The following is a 26,858-nucleotide window of genomic DNA, read 5'->3' as shown; positions in this document are numbered from 1 at the left end:
GCGTTGGCAGACAGATTCTTTACCATTGGACCACCAGGGAAGTCCCCTTATACGCTTTTGGACTTTAATCTTGTATCATGTGACTCTATTGCTTATTTTAGAAACAATCAACCTGGTCCTGTCACTCTCCTGCTCAGGATCCCCTGGTGGCTTCCTGGGGTGGGCAGCCTCTAAGATGACCCCAGTGATCCCCCCTCCTGATATTCACCCCCTGATGTGATCCCCTATCCTCAAGCATGGACTGGACCTAATGACTCACTCCTAGTGAAAAGAATGCAGCCAAAGTGTTGAAATGTCACTTCCAAGATCAGGTTACTAAAAGGCTGTGGCTTCTGTTTTAGGTGCCTTCTCACCCCCTTGCTGGCTCACCCTCAAGGAAGCTGCTCTATGGAGAGGCCTACATGGCCAGAACTGAGGTCTCTGGCCAACAGTCAAGAAGGACCTGAGGCCAACAGCCTTGTGAATGAACTTGGAAGTGGACCCTACCCCAGTCGCACTCTCTTCAAAGTGCAATAAAGTGAGGTATGCCTGTAAATGTTTGTAGTTTAAGCCGCTAAATTTGGGAGCAATTTGTCATCTCTTATTAGCTGCAGTAGATAACTAAGACACCTCCCATTACACTTAAAAATAAAACCCAAACTCTTCCCCTTGGCCTACCAGGGCCCAACTTGATCTGGGCCTGTGTAGCTCTCCAACAGTATTTCATACACCTCTCCCTCTTGTCACACTGTGGAGCTGCACTGTCCAGTACGGTAGCCACTGGCCACGTGTGGCTATTTAAATTAAAATTAAAATTAAATAAAATGAAAATTCAGTTCCTCCATCATACTAGCCACTTTTCAAGTGCTCAATAGCCACATGTGACTAATGGCTACTGTGTTGGAGAACACAGGTAGAGAATATTTCCATCATTGCAGAAGTTCTGACAGGCAGTGCTGGTCTGGAGGAAGGAGTGGCTTCCATTTGTACAAATGTTCCATTATGGTGGCCTGAAAGACTGGGATAAAAATGGTCCCACCGAGTGAGGAGGAATGAAGGATGATGGGCTGGGTACCTTCTGACCCCCTAAACTTGTCTTTGAATAGGCAGTTCTGCCACCTCTTGAAATGTACGCCCCCAAGTCTCTGCTACAGAGGAGTGGGGTCTGTGTGTGTCTGTGGATCCAGGCACCTGTGAGCAGGAACTTGATGGTTTCTCCCTTCTCATCCCATAGACTGACACCCCAGGTATGGAAAGACAGAAACCAGGGTGAGGAGATGGTACCTTTCTGCTCTGATACAAAGCAGTTGATGGAAGGGACCCAGATGTTCAGGGGGAACTGGACACGCGTGTAGAAATTGCTGAGGCGGGGGGTGTCCACATGGGAAAGTTTCTTTGTAAACTCCTATAGACTGAAGGTTTCCTGATTGAAGTTCGTTGCTATTTTTTTCCCTCCAGTCCCTGCTTCTAAGGTCATTGTTTTCCTATTCTTTTTTTTTTTTTTCTCATTAAACTTTTTTAATGGGTCTCAAATTCTGTGACAGATTTTTGGTCAAGTTGTTTCCATTAAAAAGTACTGATTTTAAAAACTAATAACTTAAAACTGCCACACGCAAAACAAATGGTCCACAACACATTCTCCTTTCCTTCTGAAGGTTTTACGATGCATTGTTATCATTAACCAGTCTTTTGCTATTAAACTTAAATGGCCAATTGAGACAAACAGTTCTGAGACCGTTCTTCCACCACTGATTAAGACTGGGGTGGCAGGTACTGGGGATAATATTCATTTAGCCCTCTGAGCTTTCTGGGCAGAATTGGTGACCTTGCCAGCGCCAGCTGCCTTCTTGTCCACTGCTTTGATGACACCCACAGCAACCGTCTGTCTCATGTCACGAACAGCAAAGCGGCCCAGAGGAGGATAGTCAGAGAAGCTCTCAACACACATGGGTTTGCCAGGAACCATATCAACGATGGCAGCATCACCAGATTTCAAGAATTTGGGGCCATCTTCCAGCTTTTTCCCAGAACGATGATCTATCTTCTCCTTCAGCTCAGCAAACTTGCAGGCAATGTGAGCTGTGTGACAATCCAGCACAGGTGTATAGCCGGCACTGATTTGGCCTGGATGGTTCAAGATAATCACCTGAGCTGTGAAGCCAGCTGCTTCCATCGGTGGGTCATTCTTGCTGTCACCAGCCACATTGCCACGATGAACATCTTTGACAGACACGTTCTTGACATTGAAGCCCACGTTGTCCCCAGGAAGGGCTTCACTCAAAGCTTCATGGTGCATTTCAACAGATTTCACTTCAGTTGTCACGTTGACTGGAGCAAAGGTGACCACCATGCCAGGTTTGAGAACACCAGTCTCCACTCGACCCACAGGGACAGTGCCAGTACCACCAATTTTGTAGACGTCCTGAAGGGGCAAACGCAAGGGCTTGTCAGTTGGGCGAGTTGGTGGCAGGATGCAATCCAGAGCTTCAAGCAGTGTGGTCCCACTGGCATTGCCATCTTTACGGGTGACTTTCCATCCCTTGAACCATGGCATGTTAGCACTTGGCTCCAGCATGTTGTCACCATTCCAGCCAGAAATTGGCACAAATGCTACTGTGTCGGGGTTGTAGCCAATTTTCTTAATGTAGGTGCTGACTTCCTTTACAATTTCCTCGTATCTCTTCTGGCTGTAGGGTGGCTCGGTGGAATCCATTTTGTTAACTCCAACAATTAGCTGTTTCACACCCAGAGTGTAGGCCAGAAGGGCATGCTCACGGGTCTGCCCATTCTTGGAAATACCTGCTTCAAATTCACCAACGCCAGCAGCAACAGTCAGGACAGCACAGTCAGCCTGGGATGTGCCTGTAATCATGTTTTTGATGAAGTCTCTGTGTCCTGGGGCATCAATGATGGTCACATAGTACTTGCTGGTCTCGAATTTCCATAGGGAGATATCAATGGTGATACCACGCTCGCGTTCAGCTTTCAGTTTGTCCAAGACCCAGGCATACTTGAAGGAGCCCTTCCCCATCTCGGCAGCCTCCTTCTCGAACTTTTTAATGGTTCTCTTGTCGATCCCACCACATTTGTAGATCAGATGGCCAGTAGTGGTGGACTTCCCCGAATCTACGTGTCCGATGACAACGATGTTGATGTGAGTCTTCTCCTTTCCCATTTTTGCTTAGGTTTAGCGGTGGTTTTCACGACACCTGTGTCCTGGCGACAAACCCGTTGCGAAAAAGCTGTTTTCCTATTCTTTAAGCTACTGACTTACAGTGCTGATCACTAGCGGTTTTGTTTTGTCTTAGGAACTTCCTGGTAACAATGTATGAATTCTTGCTTGCATCAGTTAGGACTTTTGGTTGCAACTAAAACCGGCTTAAGTAAAAAACCGGAATTTATTGGTTTAAGTAACTGAAAAGTGTAGGTGGTGGTTCTGATTTCAAGTGTCATTGCATCCCAGGTCTCAAATGGTGTCACTCAAAATTTGTCTTTCCCATATTCTGACTCGGCTTTTAAAGACGGCTGCCAGCAGCTTCAACCTCACTTCCTACCAACATGGCAACTTTTATAGAAAGAGAAAGCCTCTATCTTGATTCCAGCAAAAATCCCGGGGTTGCCTCTCATTGGTTTGATTTGGGTCAGGTGTTCATTTTGAACCAATCACTGAGAACAGAAAGAGGCAGGGTTTTTTTTCTTCATTGTGAAAAAGTCTCTTTATTTTAAGAAAAAATTTAGTTAACAAAAAATTTAACAAGTTTCATTTAGCAAAATACACCCAAAAGGAAATCACAGTACAAAGAAAGTTTTAAGTCAAGGCCTCACCAATTCCTACAGTATTAGTAATGTGTTTCAATTTCCAAAACTAACTCTTAAAAAGCTTAAACTTAACCTAAAAGATTTTAAATGAAAATAAACTAGAATGAACAAATATGAGAAATGTTCCCCTTTGAATAAGGGATCTAGCACCCTGAGTTTTCCTAAAGAGGCAGTGTTCTAATTGACCAGGTCTGGATCACATGCCCACTCCACCGTCAGCTGAGGGATGGGGTAAGCTTTCTTATATCCACTTGATGGAAGGGGGAATGGGCCCCTCCCCAAAGGAACATTGAGGACTCTTACTAGATAAAGGGAGAATGAATGCTAAAGAAGGGAAAAGACAGATGTCCACCAGAGGTTCTCAAATTATGTTCCGCCACTGTATATACCTTTAATTTTACAGAAGTCAAAGAAAGGAAGTAGGAATGGAGAGAAGTGGAGGGATTTGAGAAATATGTGGGCGGTGTAATGAACAGAACTTGGAGGCTGGTTAGACTTGAGGGATAAGGGAGAGTGAAAGGCCTTGGCTGCAAGCAACAGAACGTGGCTCTAGCTACTTAAACAAAAGGGAATTTACTTTATGGGAATGCCCTCAGCGGTTCATAGCATCAACTAGAAGGAATAGGCTTGGAAATAAGAAGGCATTAAGGGCCACTAGAGGATCTGGAAGCAGGAATTACAGCAGACACTATGGTTGTCTAACTAATATCCAATACCACTCCCCTTCCTCTTTTGCAGAGTCCCAATTCTGTTCCTGTGGCCACTTTACCTCACAGCCTGACTTGGCTCCAGGGTTGATTGGCCTAAGACAGGAGATCCCCTTACCCTTGCCAGAGATTGGTTTAGGAGTGTCAGGTAACCCAGTTGTGGCCATTGAGCCATGAGGGGAGGTCTGCTTGGGATTTTTTTGGGAGGAAGGTTTCCTCATTTCTAAGAAAGATCTACTGGAAGGGAAGGTTCCTCTTCATTGGAGTTTAGACGTGATTCTTGGAGCTGTGGCAGCCATCTTGTGACCATGAGGGAATCAGCCTGAAGGTATACACACTGAGGACCATAGTAAACAAAAAGAAGAAAGAACATGGGTTCTTGATGACATTGTTAAACCACTGAAAACACTGTTCCTGGAGCCCCTCCACTCTAGGTCTCTTATGATACAAAATGATGCATTTGAATTTCCTTGCTACTTAAGCTTAGCTTTTGGAAGGCATCCTGACTTATGCCATGTAGCAGGGACAATCTGGTCGGGGCACAGTTGGTGCAATGGCAGACTTCCAGCCCCAGCTCTTTTCACCATCCTTGGGTGGCCTGTTCAGGATTCAGAGTCCTGGGAGAGAGTGCCCATTGGCCACGTTTAGGCCCCTCTGACTATGTTAATGTAGGGAGAGGATGATCTAGTCCATTAGGCTTCCAGAGTGGGAGGTGATCACTAGAAATTACCCTTCCCCCACACAATGGGAGAGGGGTGACCCCAAATAGAAACTGGGAGACTAGAGGAAGAGGAAGGGGGAATAGATGTTGAACATCCAAATACCCATGAATGTCCATCTCCAGTCCCAACAGACTGGATGCCTCATCTCACATTCCCTACAAAGCACCCTGTGCTCATCACATTCTTCATTTGACATGCTACATTCAGGTTTTTGTGAAGTTGTAGTACTCACACTGCCTGGAAGCTGTTCTCTCCCTTTCCCACCTGCAAAGCCCTATTCGTTGTGAAGACCTGTTTTAAAGGCCCCTTCCAGGCTTCCCTGGTGGCGCAGTGGTTAAGAATCCGCCTGCCAGTGCAGGGGGACATGGGTTCAAGCCCTCGTCCAGGAAGATCCCACATGCCGTGGAGCAAATAAGCCCATGTGCCGCAACTACTGAACCTGTGCTCTAGAGCCCGCGAGCCACAACTACTGAAGCCCATGCGCCTAGAGCCCGTGCTCCACAACAAGTGAAGCCACCACAATGAGAAGCCCGGGCACCGCAACAAAGAGTAGCCCCCGTTCACCACAACTAGAGAAGGCCCACGCGCAGCAATGAAGACCCAACGCGGCCCAAAATAAATATAAATAAAATAAGTTAAAAGGCCCCTTCCATTTGGAGGGAGAGCTGGCTTCTCATCAGGAAGAAGGAGGCAACATGGGACCAGCTCTAGGCCATGGACTGTATTCAAGAACTGCAATCAAGAACTGATGAAACGGGCTTCCCTGGTGGTGCAGTGGTTGAGACTCTGCCTACCAATGCAGGGGACGCGGGTTCAAGCCCTGGTCTGGGAAGATCCCACATGCCGCGGAGAAGTCCCAATAACTGTCACATCAACTTTTGAAAACAATTGTTGAAGTGGTGCCTCTACTCCTGCCGTCCTGTTGTTGTGTTTCTGTTCCAGGAAGTCTTCCATGGCCTGCCTCTCTTCCAGCAGAATTAAGGAATTGCTGCATTCTGTCTTCCCTTCATTTCCCACAAATTACTTTGTATCAGTCAGGACTTCTTTGAAAGCGATGGAAGTCCATTCAAATTGGTTTTAATTGGTGCATGTAACTGAGAATTCTTGAGAGTATCTCTAGTTTTAGGATCCAGGTTCTCAAATAAAATAATCAGTAATCAATTTATCTGTATTAGTTGTCAAATGCTGGGTAACAAATCATCCTAAAATTTATGGCTTAAAACAACAAAAATCAATTAGGATTTTCTCAAATTCAGAGTTTCAAGAATTCAGGAGCAGCTTAGCAGGATGGTCTGGCTTGAGGTCTCTAATGAGGTTGCAGGCCAGATGGTCGGGGCTGCAGTATCCATATCAAAAGTGGTTCATTCACATGGCTGTCCAGTTGGTGCTGGCTGTTGGCAGGAGGCTTTACTTTCTTCCCTCATGGGCCTCTCTGCAGGGCTGCTTAAGTGTCCTCACAGCATGGCAGCTGGCCTCCCCCGGAGTGAGTGATCCATGAGACCAAGGCAAAAATTGCAGTGCCTTTTTTGATCTGGGCTTGGAAGTCAAACACAATCATTTCTTCCATATTCTATTGGACACACAGAACAGCTCTGAATCAGTTTTAGAAGAGACTATTCAAGGTCATGAATCCCAGGAGGTGAGGATCAATGGGGACCATCTAGGAGGTTGCCTCCTACAGCATTCCTCCATCCTTCCTTCCCTGTTTGCTCTGCTATTCCTGTGTGTATGCTTCATTCTCAGGCAGGCCTTCCCCAGGCAGTGACAGAGATGGTCATCAACATCTCCAGGCTTGCATTCTTAGGGACCCCAGGGGGAAGAAATCACCTTTATCATAAAAGTTCTGGTGAAAGTCCCAAGGCTGACTCTGATTGGCCAAACTTGTGTATAGCTTATCCCTGAACCAATCGCTGTGGTCTAGAGATACCATGCTCTGATTGGCCAGACCTAGGCCACACCCCCAGCCCTAGAACTGAGGATAGAGTGGGCAGCACTAGAGACTCATGGAGCGGATGAAGGAGGAGTGGTTCCCAAAGGAAAAAGCAGGGTGTCCTTACTGAACCAAGGTGGATGGTTGTTGGGCAGGAAAAATAATACATGCCCAACCTATCTCCCTCCTTTGTGCTCCAGTTGCATATTTTAGCACCCCTTGGTTTAGTATTTTTAGTATTTTTTCCATGGGATAATTTACTTTCTTTGTAGGTAGAACTCTAAGATGGCCCCCAAGTTCCCTGGTGTAAACATACCTTCTCCCAGTCATTTAATCAAACACTAATCTAGATGCTTCTGTAGAAGAATGCTGCAAATGTAAGTAAGGTCCCAAATCAGCTGACCTTAAGACAGGGAGATTCTCCTTAGTGGGCCTCACCTAATCAGATGAGCCCTTAAAAGTGACAGGGTTCTTCCTGGAAAAAGAAATTCAAAGGGTAAGAGAGTCAACGTGGGGGAGATTCTCTGTTGTTGGCTTGGAAGATCGAAGGGGCTCTTTGGCAAGAAATGCAGGTAGCTTCTAGCAGCTGGGGCAACCCCTGGCTTGCAAAGAAAAAGGGACCTCAGTCCTACAAACACAAGAAACTGAATTCTGCCAATGACCTGAATGAACTTGGAAGGGAATTTTTCCCCAGAGCCTCCAGAAAACTTAGCCTTGATCTCAGTTTTGTGAGACCTTGAGCAGAAAACTGAGTCACGCAGTGCTGGACTTTTGACCCACAGATTTACGAACTAATTAATGGGTATTATTTTAAGCTGCAAAGTTTGTGGTTAATTTTAGGCAGCAATAGAAAATGAATATACTTCTCCATGGACTCTAAGATTCCTAAAGTAGGGAGCTTCTCTTGGATCTCCTTAAACCCCTCATCCCCAATAGGACCCGAAACAAAGATGGTCCCTCTTCCTGCTTCCAGTTCCATTATCTGGGAAAGAGAGGAGGAACCCCACTCCTTATTATGCTACTCCCACCCACCAGCTCCCAACTTTCCCATCCTTGGGGGCCCATCAAGGAAACTCTCTGCTTGGCTTTCCATAAACAGCCCAGGAGGGCAGCTCGACCAATCTCTGCTTCCCAGGCCTTAGGGACCTTTGACCAGTTCTATTGATCTGGACTCCTGGGCAAGTGGTTGGACCAACAGACAGACGCCATGAGGGCTCTGCTGCTCCTGGGGGTCCTGCTGGTGAGCATGGAGTCAGCGGTTTTGGTGAGGGCTGTGGGAACCAGGAGGGTTGTACTGGGATGGCCCTGGGATGGCCCTATCACAGCCTTGGCCTCTGCCCATGACCTTTTTTTTTAAATTTTTTATTTATTATTTATTTATTATGTTTATTTTTGGCTGTGTTGGGTCTTCGTTTCTGTGTGAGGGCTTTCTCCAGTTGCGGCGAGTGGGGGCCACTCTTCATCGCGGTGCGCGGGCCTCTCACTATCGCGGCCTCTCTTGTTGCAGAGCAGAGGCTCCAGACGCTCAGGCTCAGTAGTTGTGGCTCACGGGCCCAGTTGCTCCGCGGCATGTGGGATCTTCCCAGACCAGGGCTCGAACCCGTGTCCCCTGCATTGGCAGGCAGATTCTCAACCACTGCGCCACCAGGGAAGCCCTGCCCATGACCTTTTAGTCTAGGTGATTGGAAGGACTGTTTGGAAAGACTAGGCAAGCCTATAAGGCCAAAGTAGAGGAGAGAGAGACAGACAGTGCTGGTGGATATGAGGACATGGCCTGCATTACTGGGGGAGGGGGACCTTGAGGAGACAATGGGAGGAGGAAGGAGGGGTCCAGGCCTTCTGAGGAAATCTCTGCATTTCTGGACTGTGAAAGGAAGCTGGGGACTAGCATGGGATCGGGGCAGGCAACGACTTTCTGGGAAAATTCCCGGCTTTCTTCTCTCTGCCATAGACTCCACCTTGGAAAGCCCCCAAGCAGCATAAGTTCATAGAGAGTGAGCACACAGTGGGTAAGTAGCCTGGGTCCGCCTCCTGAGAGACCCTTGAACAGGGACGAGTATGGCAGGGAGTGGGCAGATTGTTAGTCTCTGGCCCTTGGGGTGAGGGGAAGGATCCTGGGCGCTCTTCACTCTCATCCCTAGAGTTGTCTGGCTGGCATTCAGACCTGAGTGCCTACTATATGCCAGGTCTTGTGCACATGGGTGCTGGGGATCCAGAGTGATAGTGAACTGAGTGCTCCTTGAGGGCAAGGCTGGGGCTGTATCTGAGTGTCTGGTCCAGTACCTGCCAGTCTTCCTCGGTTTCCCCAGCCTCCCCCTTCCTTTCCTCTCCTCGATACATCTCGCAGGCATCAGTCATGCCACACAGAGGCCAGGGCCCTTGACAGACAAGGAAGTATCAAGAGAAGGGCTCTGGAGCCCAAATGCCTCTGAATCCCAGCTTCATCCCTTATGTGCTGGATGGCTCTGGACCAATGACTTGACTTCTCCAAGCTTAAATCCCCACCTGTAAAATGAGGCTGGTAATGGTAAAACTCTTAGGGCTGTGGAGAAGGAGAAATGAGTCATTAATCCCAGTGAGGCACTCAGCCCACAGTTTGGTGCATGGTAAATGCTTAAAATATATTCGCTTTTATTATCAAGTTCCCTTTTAGATGGTGGATATCTGCCATCTCTCCCCTGCCATAGTTCCCCATTGCCTTTATTCTTCCAGGCACTAAATATTTACCTAGAATTGTAAACTAGATTGAGCCTGCCCTGGCAAGCCTGCCCTGATGGGATCAGGCCCAGCCCCTTAGCATGGCACTGAGGCAATCCTGAGTACCTCACCTCCTCTCCTCAGCACTCCACACCTAGCCAAACTGCTCTCCTCCTTCTAGCCTGACCCAACCTAGCTGCCCTGCCTTTGCCTAATCACCTACTTAGGGTCCTACTCTTCTGTGTCCACTCCATTTGCATCTTAAAGGTCCGTCTCAGACCCCTCTCTCTTCCTTTAATGTCCTGTCCCTGATTTGGCCCTCAGCACAAGTGTCACTGGGCCTCTAATACAAAATAGCAGCTAATGTACTATGTGCCAGACTCTGTGTAAGTGTTTTTTTTTTTTTTTTTTTTTTTTTTAAAGAGCTAGCAGCCCTCAGGTTTTTTTTTTTTTTAATTTTATAGCTACTTTATTTATTTATTTATTTATTTTTGGCTGTGTTGGGTCTTCGGTTCGTGCGAGGGCTTTCTCCAGTTGCGGCAAGTGGGGGCCACTCTTCATCGCGGTGTGGGGACCGCTCTTCATCGCGGTGCGCGGGCCTTTCACTATTGCGGCCCCTCCCGTTGTGGGGCACAGGCTCCAGACGCGCAGGCTCAGTAGTTGTGGCTCACGGGCCCAGCTGCTCCGTGGCATGTGGGATCTTCCCAGACCAGGGCTCGAACCCGTGTCCCCCGCATTAGCAGGCAGATTCTCAACCACTGCGCCACCAGGGAAGCCCTGTGTAAGTGTTTTATAGACACGATCTCATTTAAGTTTCACAACACTCCTCTGAAATAGATAGAGTCAATTCTCATTATTCGTGGTAGTCATGTTCTATAAAGTCACCATGAACACTGAATTAGCAAAAACTGAACCATTGCTCCTAGAGGAAATATAGGGTTAGGTTCCTGTGAGCTCTGGTCACAACATTTTCATCAACATATAACCTTATTTTATGTGTGATTCTGTTTAAAGACACCTTACTTAATATATATTATTGATTCATTGATATTAAATTCATGGCCAGAGGCATTATAGCTCATGCCTGGACGAAGCTTATCTAACCCACAAGTGTTCTCCATAATGTACATCACAGCCCTCTTGCACTTTGGAACACTGGACAGCACTTCAGCACTCTATTTGGGGGCCATTTTCAACAGCAAAATCATGTATCAAAAGCACAAAATTTGAAAAACATGGCACTAAATACAGCATGAAAAGGACACTTGTTGAGAAGCAAGAAGAACTACAATCCTGCAGCCTGTGGAACAAAAAACACATTCACAGAAAGATAAGATGAAAAAGCAGAGGGCTATGTACCAGATGAAGGAACAAGATAAAACCCCAGAAAAACAACTAAGTGAAGTGGAGATAGGCAACCTTCCAGAAAAAGAATTCAGGATAATGATAGTGAAGATGATCCAGGACCTCGGAAAAAGAATGGAGGCAAAGATCAAGAAGATGCAAGAAATGTTTAACAAAGATCTAGAAGAATTAAAGAACAAACAAACAGAGATTAACAATACAATAACTGAAATGAAAAATACACTAGAAAGAATCAATACCAGAATAACTGAGGCAGAAGAACGAATAAGTGACCTGGAAGACAGAATGGTGGAATTCACTGCTGTGGAACAGAATAAAGAAAAAAGAATGAAAAGAAATGAAGACAGCCTGAGAGACCTCTGGGACAACATTACACGCAACAACATTCTCATTATAGGGGTCCCAGAAGGAGAAGAGAGAGAGAAAGGACCCAAGAAAATATTTGAAGAGATTATAGTCAAAAACTTCCCTAACATGGGAAAGGAAATAGCCACCCAAGTGCAGGAAGTGCAGAGAGTCCCATACAGGATAAACCCAAGGAGTAACACACCAAGACACATAGTAATCAACTTGGCAAAAATTAAAGACAAAGAAAAATTATTGAAAGCAGCAAGGGAAAAACGACAAATAACATACAAGGGAACTCCCATAAGCTTAACAGCTGATTTCTCAGCAGAAACTCTACAAGCCAGAAGGGAGTGGCATGACATATTTAAAGTGATGAAAGGGAAGAACCTACAACCATGATTACTCTACCTGGCAAGGATCTCATTCAGATTCGATGGAAAAATCAAAAGCTTTACAGACAAGCAAAAGCTAAGAGAATTCAGCACCACCAAACTAGCTCTACAACAAATGCTAAAGGAGCTTCTCTAAGTGGAAAACAAGAGAAGAAAAGGACCTACGAAAACAAACCCCAAACAATTAAGAAAGAGGTAATAGGAACATACATATCAATAACTACCTTAAACGTGAATGGATTAAATGCTCCAACCAAAAGACACAGGCTCACTGAATGGATACAAAAACAAGACCCATATATATATATGCTGTCTACAAGAGACCCACTTCAGACCTAGGGACACATACAGACTGAAAGTGAGGGGATGGAAAAAGATATTCCATGCAAATGGAAATCAAAAGAAAGCTGGAGTAGCAATTCTCATATCAGATAAAATAGACTTTAAAATAAAGAATGTTACAAGAGACAAGGAAGGACACTACATAATGATCAAGGGATCAATCCAAGAAGAAGATACAACAATTATAAATATATATGCACCCAACATAGGAGCACCTCAATACACAAGGCAACTGCTAACAGCTATAAAAGAGGAAATCGACAGTAACACAACAATAGTGGGGGACTTTAACACCTCACTTACACCAATGGACAGATCATCCAAACAGAAAATTAATAAGGAAACACAAGCTTTAAATGACACTGTAGACCAGATAGATTTAATTGATATTTATAGGACATTCCATCCAAAAACAGCAGATTACACTTTTTTCTCAAGGGCACATGGAACATTCTCCAGGATAGATCACATCTTGGGTCACAAATCAAGCCTCAGTAAATTTAAGAAAATTGAAATCATATCAAGCACCTTTTCTGACCACAACGCTATGAGATTAGAAATCAATTACAAGGAAAAAAATATAAAAAACACAAACACATGGAGGCTAAACAATACGTTACTAAATAACCAAGAGATCACTGAAGAAATCAAAGAGGAAATTAAAAAGTACCTAGAGACAAATGACAATGAAAACACGATGATCCAAAACCTACGGGATGCAGCAAAAGCAGTTCTAAGAGGGAAGTCTATAGCGATACAATCCTACCTCAAGAAACAACAGACATCTCAAATAAACAATCTAACCTTACACCTAAAGGAACTAGAGAAAGAAGAACAAACAAAACCCAAAGTTAGTAGAAGGAAAGAAATCATAAAGATCAGAGCAGAAATAAATGAAATAGAAACAAAGAAAACAATAGCAAAGATCAATAAAACTAAAAGCTGGTTCTTTGTGAAGATAAACAAAATTGATAAACCATTAGCCAGACTCATCAAGAAAAAGAGGCAGAGGACTAAAATCAATAAAATTAGAAATGAAAAGGAGAAGTTACTACAGACACTGCAGAAATACAAAGCATCCTAAGAGACTACTACAAGCAACTCTATGCCAATAAAATGGACAACCTGGAAGAAATGGACAAATTCTTAGAAAGGTATAGCCTTCCAAGACTGAACCAGGAAGAAATAGAAAATATGGACAGACCAATCACAAATAATGAAATTGAAACTGTGATTAAAAATCTTCCAGCAAACAAAAGTCCAGGACCAGATGGCTTCACAGGTGAATTCTATCAAACACTTAGAGAAGAGCTAACACCCATCCTTCTCAAACTCTTCCAAAAAATTGCAGAGGAAGGAACACTCCCAAACTCATTCTATGAGGCCACCATCACCCTGATACCAAAACCAGACAAAGACACTACAAAAAAAGAAAATTACAGACCAATATCACCGATGAATATAGATGCAAAAAACCTCAACAAAATAGTAGCAAACATAACCCAACAACACATTAAAAGGATCATACACCATGATCAAGTGGGATTTATCCCAGGGATGCAAGGATTCTTCAATATACGCAAATCAATCAATGTGATACACCATATTAACAAATTGAAGAAGAAAAACCATATGATCATCTCAATAGATGCAGAAAAAGCTTTTGACAAAATTCACACCCATTTATGATAAAAACTCTCCAGAAAGTGGGCATAGAGGGAACCTACCTTAACATAATAAAGGTCATATATGACAAACCCACAGCAAACATCATTCTCAATGGTGAAAAACTGAAAGCATTTCCTCTAAGATCAGGAACAAGCAAGGGCAAGGATGTCCACTCTCACCACTATTATTCAACATAGCTTTGGAAGTCCTAGCCACGGCAGTCAGAGAAGAAAAAGAAATAAAAGGAATGCAAATTGGAAAAGAAGAAGTAAAACTGTCACTGTTTGCAGATGACATGATACTATACATAGAGAGTCCTAAAGATGCCACCAGAAAACGACTAGAGCTAATCAATGAATTTGGTAAAGTTGCAGGATACAAAATTAATGCACAGAAATCTCTTGCATTCCTATACACTAATGATGAAAAATCTGAAAGAGAAATTAAGGAAACACTCCCATTTACCATTGCAACAAAAAGAATAAAATACCTAGGAATAAACCTACCTAGGGAGACAAAAGACCTGTATGCAGAAAACTATAAGACACTGATGAAAGAAATTAAAGATGATACCAACAGATGGAGAGATATACCGTGTTCTTGGATTGGAAGAATCAGTATTGTGAAAATGACTATACTACCCAAAGTAATGTACAGATTCGATGCAATCCTTATCAAATTACCACTGGCATTTTTTACAGAACTAGAACAAAAAATCTTAAAATTTGTATGGAGACACAAAAGACCCCAAATAGCCAAAGCAATCTTGAGGGAAAAAAACGAAGCTGGAGGAATCAGCCTCCCTGACTTCAGACTATACTACAAAGCTACAGTAATCAAGACAATATGGTACTGGCACAAAAACAGAAATATAGATCAATGGAACAGGATAGAAAGCCCAGAGATAAACCCACGTGCATGTGGTCACTGTATATTTGACAGAGGAGGCAAGGACATACAATGGAGAAAAGACAGTCTCTTCAATAAGTAGTGCTGGGAAAACTGGACAGCTACATGTAAAAGAATGAAATTAGAACACTCCCTAACACCATCACAAAAATAAACTCAGAATGGATTAGCTACCTAAATGTGAGACCGGACACTATAAAACTCTTAGAGGAAAACATAGGAAGAACACTCTTTGACATAAATCACAGCAAGATCTTTTTTGATCCACCTCCTAGAGTAATGGAAATAAAAACAAAAATAAACAAATGGGACCTAATGAAACTTCAAAGCTTTTGCACAGCAAAGGAAACTACAAACAAGATGAAAAGACAATCCTCAGAATGAGAGAAAATATTTGCAAACGAATCAATGGACAAAGGATTAATCTCCAAAATATATAAACAGCTCATGGAGCTCAATATTAAAAAAACAAACAACCAAATCGAAAAATGGGCAGAAGACTTAAATAGACATCTCTCCAAAGAAGACATACAGATGGCCAAGAAGCACATGAAAAGCTGCTCAACATCACTAATTATTAGAGAAATGCAAATCAAAACTACAATGAGGTATCACCTCACACCAGTTAGAATGGGCATCATCAGAAAATCTACAAACAACAAATGCTGGAGAGGGTGTGGCGAAAAGGGAACCCTCTTGCACTGTTGGTGGAATGTAAATTGATACAACCACTACGGAGAACAGTATGTTGGTTCCTTAACAAACTAAAAATAGAATTACCATATGACCCAGAAATCCCACTACTGGGCACATACCCAGAGAAAACCATAATTCAAAAAGACATATGCACCCCAATGTTCATTGCAGCACTATTTACAATAGCCAGGACATGGAAGCAACGTAAATGCCCATCGACAGACAAATGGATAAAGAAGATGTGGTACATATAAACAATGGAATATTACTCAGCCATAAAAGGGAACGAAATTGGGTCATTTGTAGAGACGTGGATGGATCTAGAGACTGTCATACAGAGTGAAGTAAGTCAGAAAGAGAAAAACAAATGTCGTATATTAACGCATATATGTGGAACCTAGAAAAATGGTACAAATCAACCAGTTTGCAGCGCAGAAATTGAGACACAGATGTAGAGAACAAACATATGGAAAACAAGGGGGGAAAGTGGCAGGGGTGGGGTGGTGTGATGAATTGGGAGATTGGGATTGACATATATACACTAATATGTATAAAATGGATAACTTATGAGAACTTGCTGTATAAAAAAAAATAAAATTTAAAAATTAAAAAAAAAAAGACACTTGTTTACAGTAGGAGTTGAAACAAGAAGCAGAGCATCACCTTGTTTGACCTCAGCTGGGAATGTGCACTTGGGGTGACTCAAATTTTTCACCACTCTGTGCATGTCCACAAATGACAGTGAAAGCACCTTGAGTATTGGTTTGGGGTTACAGATAAATTTTAGCAAGAAGTGCAGATAAGCAAATACAGAATCTGAATGAGGCTCAATTGTACTATTTTTAAAAATTACAATAGCAATATTTTTTTTGTAAAAACTTTATAAATTACAGAAATAGAAAAGAAGGAAAAGTCATCCATAATCCACTATCTTCCAAAAACCACTGTTACAAATTTTGGAGATTTCATTCTAGATTTATTTTTTATGCATATGTAAATATGTTTGTACAAAAATAGGACCATACTGACATGCTGGGTTTTTAAAAAATAAATGTATTTATTTATTTACTTTTGTCTGAGTTGGGTCTTTGTTGCTGCGCGCAGGGTTTATCTCTAGTTGCCACGAGTGGGGGCTACTCTTCGTTGCGGTGCACAGGCTTCCCATTGCGGTGGCTTCTCTTATTGCGGAGCACGGGCTCTAGGTGTGTAGACATGCAGGCTTCAGTAGCTGCAGCACGCAGGCTCAGTAGTTGTGGCGCACGGGCTTAGCTGCTCTGCGGCGTGTGGGATCTTTCCGGACCAGGGCTTGAACCCGTGTCCCCTGCATTGGCAGGCGGATTCTTATCCACTGCGCCACCAGGGAATCCCTGTCTCAACCATTTTTAAGTGTACAGTTCAGTGATATTAAGTACACTCATATTGTTGTGCAATCATTACGACCATCTGTCTCCAGAATTCTTTGCATCTTGCAAAACTGAAACCCTTCATCTGTACTATGTATGATTTTTGCCATTTTTAACAGATGAGAAAACTAAGGCTCAGAGTGGTCAAGTGACTTCAACATTCAACAAGTATTTATTAAGTGCCTACTTTGCGGCAAGCACTCTTCTAGGCCTGGAGGCTGCAGACTTGTCTAAAGTCACGCAGTTAGTAGTTGGTGGAGTCAGGAGTCCACCAACTGACTCCAGAAACCCAACTCTTAAGCAGGATGTGGTCTTGAAGGCACAATGATCTTTTCAAAGGTCTATCCTTTTTCCAACCAGACTCTGAGGGGTGGTACCTGGGCAATGGGGCACGGGGAAAGTCATTAAGGAGTGTGTTACCCCTGCAGTTCTCACTGTCACCAGGGAGCCCTGCCACTTCCCCTTCCAGTACCACCGGCAGCTGTATCACAAATGTATCCACAGAGGCTGGCCCGGCCCCGACCCTGGTAAGACTACCCCGGAAGGGTTGGAGCAGGGGTCTGGGGGAGGTGGACTCTGCCCATCCTTCTGTCCAAGGAACCCTGCTTGGAGAGAAGGGGCTGTGATAGGGAAGGGCAGCCCAGCCCCTTGGGCAGAGCTAGGAAGCTTTATCTCTTTCTTTCTTTCTTTTTTTATTTATTGAAGTATAGTTGATTTACAATATTGTGTTGGTTTCAGGTGTACAGCAAAATGATTCAGTTATATATATATATTTTTTCAGATTATTTTCCATTATAAGTTATTACAAGATATTGAATATAGTTCCCTGTATTATACAGTAAATCCTTGTTGCTTATCTATTTTATGTATAGTAGTGTGTATCTGTTAATCTCATATTCCTAATTTATCCCCCCCACCCCCGCTTTCCCCTTTGGTAACTGTAAGTTTGTTTTCTATGTCTGTAAGTCTGTTTCTGTTTTGTATATAGATTCATTTCTGTTACTGTTTAGATTCCACATATAAATGCTATCACATATTATTTGTCTTTCTCCATCTGACTTACTTCACTTAGTATGGTATTCCCTAGGTCCACCCATGTTACTGCAAATGGCAATATTTCATTCTTTTTTAATGGCTGAGTAATATTCCATTGTGTATATACCACGTCTTCTTAAACCAATCATCCGTTGATGGGCACTTGGGTCACTTCCATGTCTTAAGCCTTATCTCTGTCTACAGGTGTGCTACCACCCCCAACTTTGAGAAGGATCAGCGATGTGGGCATACTGCCTGGAGCCAAAGAAAGTGAAAGGTGCCACACAACCTTTGGGGTGGCCCAGGGCCCTCTCCCCGACCCTAGCTACTCTCCTGGGTATCATCAGATCTAAAACATATGGGACTCTGGGCCCACCTATCTCCTTCCCTCCCAGAGGGAGAAGTTCTAAGAGGGGGTAGCCCCATTTTTCCGGTGGGTAAACTAAGGCTTGGAAATTTGGAGGGCCAAGGTCAAAAGACAAGCAGGTTTGGGTAGGGACTTGGCCCCATCTGTTTGATTCAGGCTCCCCACTCTTTCTCCCCCTGTGTTCATCTCTCAGATCACTGCAGCAAACACAACCCCTGCCAGAAAGGAGGGACCTGTGTGAACATGCCAAACGGCCCACACTGCATCTGTTCAGATCACTTCACTGGGAAGCACTGCCAGAGAGGTAAGGAGATGCTGAGGCCAGGGGAGGGGCTGCTGGGGAACAGGGGCAGCCACAGGCCTACTGAAGAGGTCCTGTGGATTCCCAGAGACTTGGCATGGTCCCACACTCTCCTGAGGCTACCCTACCCCTTTGTCCCCAGAGAAGTGCTTTGAGCCCCAGCTTCTTTGGTTCTTCCAGAAGAATGAAGTATGGCATAGGCTTGAGCTGGCAGGTGTAGCCAAGTGCCAGTGCAAGGGTCCGAATGCCCAGTGCAAGCCACTGGCCAGCCAGGGTGAGTAGGTGGGTGGGGAGCTGGCCAGGGAGGAGGGCAGAAGGTGGGAAAGAAAGGCGGGCAGGAGGCCAGGTGGTGTGCCAGCGTAAGAGGGAGCTCTCTGGGTGGGGGGTGGGGGCGGGGGTCTTTGAGCCTAGGGGTGGCTCAGCATGCTCCTTCTCCCAGTCTGCCGTACCAACCCATGTCTCAGTGGGGGCAGCTGCCTACAGGCAGAGGGCCACCGCCTGTGCCGTTGCCCCACGGGCTACGCTGGACGCTTGTGCGAAGTGGGTGAGTTAGGGTGTCTGGGAAGAAGAAGCCCCGCCCCCACGTGGGAAGGGCTTGCCGAGAGGGAGGAGGGAGAGTGGAGAAGTGGGTGAGAGGGCGACAGGAGACCATTCCATACCCTAGCTGTAGGGAGCCTTCTCTCTCCCCAGACTTCAAGGCGAACTGCTACGACGACCGCGACCGCGGGCTCAGCTACCGCGGCGTGGCCCGGACTCAGCTCTCGGGTGCACCCTGTCAGCCGTGGGCCTCCGAGGCCACCTACTGGAATGTGACCGCAGAGCAAGCGCTGAATCGGAGACTGGGCGACCACGCCTTCTGCCGGTGCGCGGGTGGGGCAGGGCTGGGCGTCTCTTTCCGCCCCAGGGCCCTCTAGGGCTTCTCAACCAACCCCACCCCGTGGTTACAGGAACCAGGACAATGACACCCGCCCGTGGTGCTTTGTTTGGAGAGGCGACCGACTGAGCTGGAATTATTGCCGCCTGGCACGATGCCAGGCCCCAGCCCCGGGGGCGCCCCAAATCCCTCCTCCGATCCGGATCTCATCGGGGCACCAGTACTTCCCTTTGCCCTCGCTTTCGGCTTTGCAGAAACCTCAGCCCACGACCCAGACCCCGCTTCGACCCCTGACCTCAGGTAGTTGGGAAAGGTTAAGAATCCGAGCAGAGAAATCACGGGACGAGCTAGCTACATTCCAACTGATCGTGGGTCTCCCGGCCCTCAGCCTGGGCTTCTCCCACAGGCTAGTGCTCGCTGCCCGAGCAGCGGACTCCCCTGCCCAGCGCGGGCCCGGCGGGCTGTGGACAGCGGCTCCACAAACGGCTGTCCTCGCTGAGCCGCGTCGTCAGGGAACTGGTGGCGCTCCCCGGGGCGCATCCCTACATCGCCGCGCTGTAGCAGGGCCAGAATTTCTGCAGCGGCAGCCTCATCGCCCCCTGTTGGGTGCTGACCGCGGCTCACTGCCTGCAGAACCGGCGAGTGCCTGAGCGCTCAGCTCCCGGCCCGGGATCCCTAGCTCCTCTCTCCTCTGTGCCCAGCTTCCGCGCGACACCCGAACACGTGCCCTACCTCTCCGCGTCTCCGCCCACCTTTCCCCCTTCTCCCTTTCAGAGCTCCCCAGGAGGAAGCTGAAACCCAAGAAGGGGCTCGGAAAGAGGGGGCTCCCGCAGGATGCCTGTGGCCGGCTCTGAGCGCGCTTCCTTTTCCCGACCCTGCCTCCAGACCTGCGCCGGAGGAGCTGACAGTGGTGCTCGGCCAGGACCGCCGCTGGTCGTGCGCGCCTACCCCCTGCACGAGGCCTTCTCGCGTATCACCTACCAGCACGACCTGGGTGCGTGGGGGCGCCCCCGCGGGGATCAGGGGAAAGGGTGGGCAGGGCTCGAAGTCCTAGCGTCCCGGTCTCATGCTCCTCCCCGCTTGGGTTAGCTCTGGTGCGCCTGCAGGAGAGCGCTGAAGGCTGCTGCGCGCACCCGTTGTCTTTCGTTCAGCCAGTGTGCCTGCCGAATAGCGCCGCCCGCCCGGCCGAATCCGAACCTGCGCTCTGCGAAGTGGCCGGCTGGGGTCACCAGTTAGAAGATAGGCAGAACGGCTGGGGGCGGGAGGGAGACCTCTGGCCACCGGGGTAGGCAAGAGAGGCCCGCAGGTTTGGTACCGCCAGGGACAGGTGGGGCCGACCTGGTGGGTTGTGAGGACGTGCAGGGCCCTTGTCTCTTCAGTCTGCTTCTCCAAGAGCTTGGTATTCACTGTTGGGGGGCGTCCCCAAATCTGAGGCGTACCGGGAGAATCGCACTTTCTCTTGATTCCCTCTGGGCACAGGGCTGCAAGGGCTACTAGGACGCTGGTCCGCGCTGGAGCAGCAGGTGGGCTGGATGGGGACCAAGGTTTTGAGACACTGGATGGGAAGTGGGGGTGGGGTTCCGAAGCAGTCCTGCTTCCTCCTGGTTCATTCACATCACCGCTCCTCTCTGGCCTCAGTTTTCTCGTCTATGAAATAGTGTTAAAGGCAACTCACTCCCTCTCGGGCTTGCTGCGAGGGAGGCAGGAGATGAGCGGGTTTGAAAGAGCCTGGCGCAGCCAGGTCCATGGCCTGGGCGGAGAGGAGTCGGGAGGGGTGTGAGAAAGGCGCTCTCGATTCGCAGGGTCAGGGGAATATTCCAGCTTCCTGCAGTAGAAGGAAGAAGCGGCACTCAGGTGCCACTCATCCGTCCGGAGCGCTGCTCCGCCCCCGACGTGCACGGAGCCGCCTCCACCCCCCGGCATGCTCCGCGCTGGCTTCCTCCTGACGCGTGCCAGGTGAGCCCTTGGACCCGCTTGGTGCCCTCTTCCAACCCGGTCAAGTGCAGACCCCAAGCCAAGGGCGCTGAGCCGCGTGTCCCCGACCCAGGGTGACTCCAGGGGCCCTCTGGTGTGTGAGGATGAGACCGCAGAGCTCCAGTTCACCCTGCGGGGCATCTTCAGCTGGGGTTCAGGTTGTGGCGACCGCCACAAGCCGGGTGTATACACCGACGTGGCCAACTACCTAGCCTGGATCCGGGAGCACACCGCTTCCTGACCGTCCCGGGACTCGTCTTTCCCTCCTGGGCAATTCTGGAATGGAAGCATGGCTGAGGCATGATCATGGATAGCAAGGAATGTGTTCCATTCCCACCAGCGCTGCCAGCCCGGCGCCAGGCATGGCATAGAACTCAGTAAAGTGCTTTTGAAGATGCTTGAAAGGCCCAGCTCTTCAGGGGTCCCGTCGGGAAATGCCAAGATAGTATACCGGTGCTCAACTTCTCCACACCCCTTCAGAGAACAGAATCTATTGAGATCTGATGCAAGGTTTAGATTCATGTCCAGCTGACATTTACTAAGCCACACTGTGTACCAAACCTGTGCAAGGTGACTCCACAAGTATGAAACTAATATTTTAAGTTTATAGAACAGGAGTTCTCAACCTTGACTGTACATCAGAATCACCACGGGGAGCTTTTTGAACCTATGCCCAACATCCACCTCAGGTCAATTAAATCAATATTTCTAGGGAAGGGGGGTGGGTGGGTAGCCGTTTGTTTTGTTTTGTTACAAACAGAAAAAAGTGAAATGTTTATTTGGCAGAAAACTTTTGAAGTTAATAAAGAAATGACAATAACTGGTACACACATTAATTCAAAATATTTTTACTAAGCACCAAATAGAATAGTTCCTGAACTTTTCGCTAAGAACCTCCCCATTACTGAAAGAATGCCTAAAATGTAATCAATTTAGTTAGGTTTTTAATCAAGAAATCTAAAGCTGCCAATCAGACCCTCTAATTGGCATGAGATGACCAGGTTAACAACCTTGAAATCAGATAATGTGATTAAAAACAACTTTTAAAAGCTTTGTTTAACTATATATTCCGAATGAGGGAATTCGTTGGCCTCCGGCTGTGTACCATACACACACATACACAAACAAAAATAAGTACTAAGTTATTATGTATAAAAGATAATAAATGGTCCCTGTATATTCAGAGGGGAATAATGCCTACTTCTCATGAGGAACAAGGAGACAGATCACTAACTCCAGAGGGAGAACCAAGCAAGGCTGGCAGAAGAGACAAGAAGTCCTGTGTACTGTGGATATGACGAGAGGGCTTTTGGAGGCTGCAGAGACCAGGTGGCGTCCAGGCCAGAGGGGAACTTGAGTGGATGTCAAGGTGGGTGGGGCAGGGCCTTCAAGGCTGGAGAAAAAGCAAGGCAAGACACCGAGTCACAGAATTACTGCCTGTTCAAGAGACAGTGCAGCACTGGGTGAGGGAGAAGGGGTGTAATCTAATGAGGGAATGTGAACAACAGAGAAAGGAAAGCCTCATCCAAGGATACCAGGCACAATGCCGGTCTGTATTTCTCAACAGCAGACCAGACACAGTGCTGGTTTGTATTTCTCAACAACGGTTCAACAGAGAATCTGAGGTGGCCTGTGTGACTGACAGAGGGTAAAATATCTTCCCAAACACCGAGTCTCCCATGCACCCTGCAGCCAACCTCCCACCTCAAGGCCCCAGTCCCTTGGAATCAACACTACCCATTAGCAAGAAATTCATTAATGGAAAAATCTGCTCCAAACAGCAGAACAAACAAAACTCAAAACTCAGAGATGATCACAGCAAACTTTAACCCTCATACTTCACTTATGCCCCTATTGAGAGCAGGGTCCGCTCTGTTACTTAAACTGATTATTGCATAAATGAATATCACTAGCATATCACTGCTCCTACCCCCCCCAAAAGTAAATAAACACTACACAAAATATAAACTTACCCCAAATAAAAGTCAACATTAACTTAAGGATACTACTGGATTCCTATAGCACTAGGTTACTGCAGTACAATAACAGTTACTACACTAACCTACGATATTATAATCCTCTTCCAACCTATTTACAAAATATCCTCTTTCTGAGGTTCTGGAAGTGTTACATTGTTGCATTAGACTCTTCTTCTTGAGGTAGTTCAAAGTCTTGAAAAACAGCAAATTTACATATTTTATATACATATTTTTATATATTTTACATATTTTTATATATAAAATTTACATATTTTTATATATTTTTATTTTTATATACTCTTCTTCTTGAGGTAGTTCAAAGTCTTGAAAAAAACAGCACATTTACATATTTTTATATACTGCCACTGATGGGTAAATTATCATAAAAGGCCTACAACCGAAATCCTCATCCTTTGATATGCAGATCAGATCATACAAGCTTTTCCCCTCAGATCATACAAAATAATCTAAAACTGGAAACAGAGAGATTAACACTCATTCAAAAATAAAAATAATAACAAGCAGCAAAAACCAAAAACATAAAAAGGAATCTGTAAATGGCATCACACTAACAGTCTTAAACTTTGCTAAAGACAATATACTTGGTTTACCAAAGCAATAAGCATTTTATAAAGTACTCCAGAAATAACACTTATAAAAATAGGGGGAAAATTTTAGATGAGAGCACAAAACTAAAATCATATTCTCTGGCAAAGAGTTCTCCCAAAATGTCATGTCTACAAGAAGTGATGTTTGACAAAACTGTGTCTGGGCTGACTCAGCCACCAGCTCATGTTCAGGTGGCTTTTCCTCAGGTTTGCTCCATCGGTGAAGGGATATTTGCAGATGCCTGCTTGAGGTAGGCCAGGGAACCCTGAGGGATGTCGGCTGGCTTTTTGTGCTGCATGTTGATGTCCTCCAGCACCTGCTGCCAATGTCTCAGTTTTGTTAAGTGCTTCTGGACCAGAGCATCCTTCCGCTGTAATTCGTTCCTCAGTTCCGAGACATCCTCTTTGATAACTTGCTCTGGTTTTCTGGACAGATAACTGCAATCTTTTTTGTAGGAAAAAACATTCTGTCTGTCTCACAATATCTAGAAATTTCTGGATACACTGATCAACACCAGTTCGAATTTCTTCCTGATCTGTACCATTGACATAATCCTGACTCACCAGAGAAGCAAAACAAGCCTCGAACAATGACTCCAACTCGTCCACCAAGGTACTGTTAGAAGTTCTCGGAACGCCTGGTATGGCCTGAAGAAGCGAAGCCTAGCCCGAGAGCCCCGGCGGGGGTGGCGGGGGGTCCGGGTGGCTGCCCGGAGAACACGCCTCCCAGCAGAGCCGCCATTTCTTTTTTTTTTTTTTTTAATAAATTTATTTATTTATTTATTTCTTCATCGCGGTGCGCGGGCCTCTCACCATCGCGGCCTCTCCCGTTGCGGAGCACAGGCTCCAGACGCGCAGGCTCAGTAGTTGTGGCACACGGGCTTAGTCGCTCCGTGGCATGTGGGATCTTCCCAGACCAGGGCTCGAACCCGTGTCCCCTGCATTGGCAGGCAGATTCTTAACCACTGCGCCACCAGGGAAGCCCCCCGCCATTTCTAAAACGGCCTAGCCGTTTGTTTTAAAACCTCCCCAGGTGATTCTATCTGCAGCGGAGGTTGAGAACCATGGTTAGAAGTACTTAACATTAAATCAGTGGTGTGGACCCTTAAGGCTGATGGCGTGGAAGACCCTCACCCTTGCCCCAACTGTCACTAGGGCAGTGGGTCTCAAAGTGTGGTTCCTGGACCAGCAGCAGCACCGCCAGGGAACTTGTTAGAAATGCGTGTTCTCTGCCTGCATCCCATACTGCAGAATGAGAAAACTCTGACTTGGGGCCCAGCAATCTGTTTATCAGCTCTCCAGGAGATTCTGATACTCCTAATGTTTGAGAACCACATTCTGGGAGTTGCATGGTTATCAGGCTGAGAGGTCAGGCAGTTTAGACATGGCACCTTTCTTTTCTTTTTTTTTTTTTTTAATGTTTTGTTTTTTTTTTTAATTTTATTTATTTATTTATTTATTTATGGCTGTGTTGGGTCTTCGTTTCTGTGTGAGGGCTTTCTCTAGTTGCGGCAAGTGGGGGCCACTCTTCATCGCGGTGCGCGGGCCTCTCACTATCGTGGCCTCTCCCGTTGCGGAGCACAGGCTCCAGACGCGCAGGCTCAGTAGTTGTGGCTCACGGGCTTAGTCGCTCCACGGCATGTGGGATCTTCCCAGACCAGGGCTCGAACTCGTGTCCCCTGCATTGGCAGGCAGATTCTCAACCACTGCGCCACCAGGGAAGCCCGGCACCTTTCTTTTTGTTCTTAAACTCATGTGTGCTGAGCTTGATGGGCCATTTAAGTGTTCGCTTGTCTGTTTATTTTGAGAGTTATTTTGACTCGTGCGATTCCCTCCTTCAGGCTAACTTTAGAACTTCATCAGGCCTTAGATACGAACGCCGCCCCACCCGCACCCCATTCTCCAGCATGGATAGCCGCTCTGTGACCTAGCGCCACCTCAACGTCACAACCCCGCCCCCCGAATACGTCATAGTGCCCCGGGCGTTCCAGGTGCGCGGCGCAGCAGGACAACCCTCGAAAGTGAGAGGCGAGGGGCTCACTCTGAGCCGGAATGGGCGAGTGGAAAGGCTACATCAGTGCGGTGCTGCGGGACCAGCGCATCGACGACGTGGCCATCGTGGGCCACTCGGACAATCGCTGCGTGTGGGCATCGCGGCCCGGTGGCCTGCTGGCGGCCATCTCACCGCAGGAGGTGGGTGTACTCACGGGGCCGGACCGGCGCACCTTCCTGCAGGCGGGCCTGAGCGTGGCGGGCCGCCGCTGCTGCGTCATCCGAGACCACCTGCTGGCCAAGGGAGACGGAGTGCTGGACGCACGCACTAAGGGGCTGGACGGGCGCGCCATCTGCGTGGGCCACACGCCGCGTGTGCTCCTCGTGCTCATGGGCCGGCGGGGCGTGCATGGGGGCATTCTCAACAAGAAGATGCACGAGCTGATCCACGGGCTGCGCTCGCAGGGCACCTAGCAGGACAGCCAGACAGCGGCAAAATAAAGTCTGACCTGGGCGTGGCAGACTCACCCTCCGGTCGTGAGGGGGATGGGGAGGGTTGCAGATGCGGAAAGTACTTTACTGGAAGATCCTTGCAGAAAATGTATCTGGTGAGGTTGGTATTATGAGTCCAGAGGCTTCCCAGCCTCCTGAGCCCTACACCAGGCCCTCCCATGGGTGCCCTGCCTGTGGCCTAACTCCCTAGGCCAGAGTCCAAGGGCCTTGGTGCCTTCCCAGGGTCCTAAGGACGGCC

At 46.9% G+C, this 26,858-nt stretch overlaps 3 protein-coding genes and 1 pseudogene across 3 annotated transcripts; 2 read left to right on the top strand and 2 right to left on the bottom strand.

Moving 5' to 3' along the window:
- Positions 1–1,466: 1,466 nt before the first annotated feature.
- LOC103017593 (elongation factor 1-alpha 1-like) lies at positions 1,467–3,216 on the bottom strand. The gene has a single exon (XM_007169777.2). The coding sequence runs from the start codon at positions 3,152–3,154 to the stop codon at positions 1,766–1,768; it is 1,389 nt and encodes a 462-aa protein (XP_007169839.2). The 5' UTR covers positions 3,155–3,216; the 3' UTR covers positions 1,467–1,765.
- A 5,148-nt stretch (positions 3,217–8,364) lies between these two features.
- On the top strand, positions 8,365–21,769 carry F12 (coagulation factor XII). Its single transcript, XM_028163412.2, is given in 17 exon segments — positions 8,365–8,421; positions 9,109–9,166; positions 17,406–17,523; positions 18,217–18,253; positions 18,256–18,289; positions 18,573–18,683; positions 18,823–18,954; positions 19,120–19,224; positions 19,371–19,542; positions 19,628–19,857; positions 19,961–20,192; positions 20,440–20,483; positions 20,486–20,548; positions 20,644–20,785; positions 21,340–21,403; positions 21,406–21,510; positions 21,602–21,769. Coding segments are annotated over 17 exon segments (1,872 nt in total).
- Positions 21,770–24,070: 2,301 nt separating this feature from the next.
- LOC103017318 (mediator of RNA polymerase II transcription subunit 28-like) lies at positions 24,071–24,857 on the bottom strand (annotated as a pseudogene).
- Positions 24,858–26,167: 1,310 nt separating this feature from the next.
- PFN3 (profilin 3) lies at positions 26,168–26,581 on the top strand. Its single transcript, XM_007169776.2, has one exon. It carries the CDS (start codon positions 26,168–26,170, stop codon positions 26,579–26,581), a length of 414 nt encoding a protein of 137 aa, XP_007169838.1.
- Positions 26,582–26,858: the final 277 nt, after the last annotated feature.

This window comes from Balaenoptera acutorostrata, chromosome 2 (assembly GCF_949987535.1).
Source record: "Balaenoptera acutorostrata chromosome 2, mBalAcu1.1, whole genome shotgun sequence".
In the NCBI taxonomy this organism is placed as follows: domain Eukaryota; kingdom Metazoa; phylum Chordata; class Mammalia; order Artiodactyla; family Balaenopteridae; genus Balaenoptera; species Balaenoptera acutorostrata.
The sequence above is the reverse complement of the archived record's forward strand: the minus strand, read 5'-3'. Positions and strand labels throughout refer to the sequence as shown.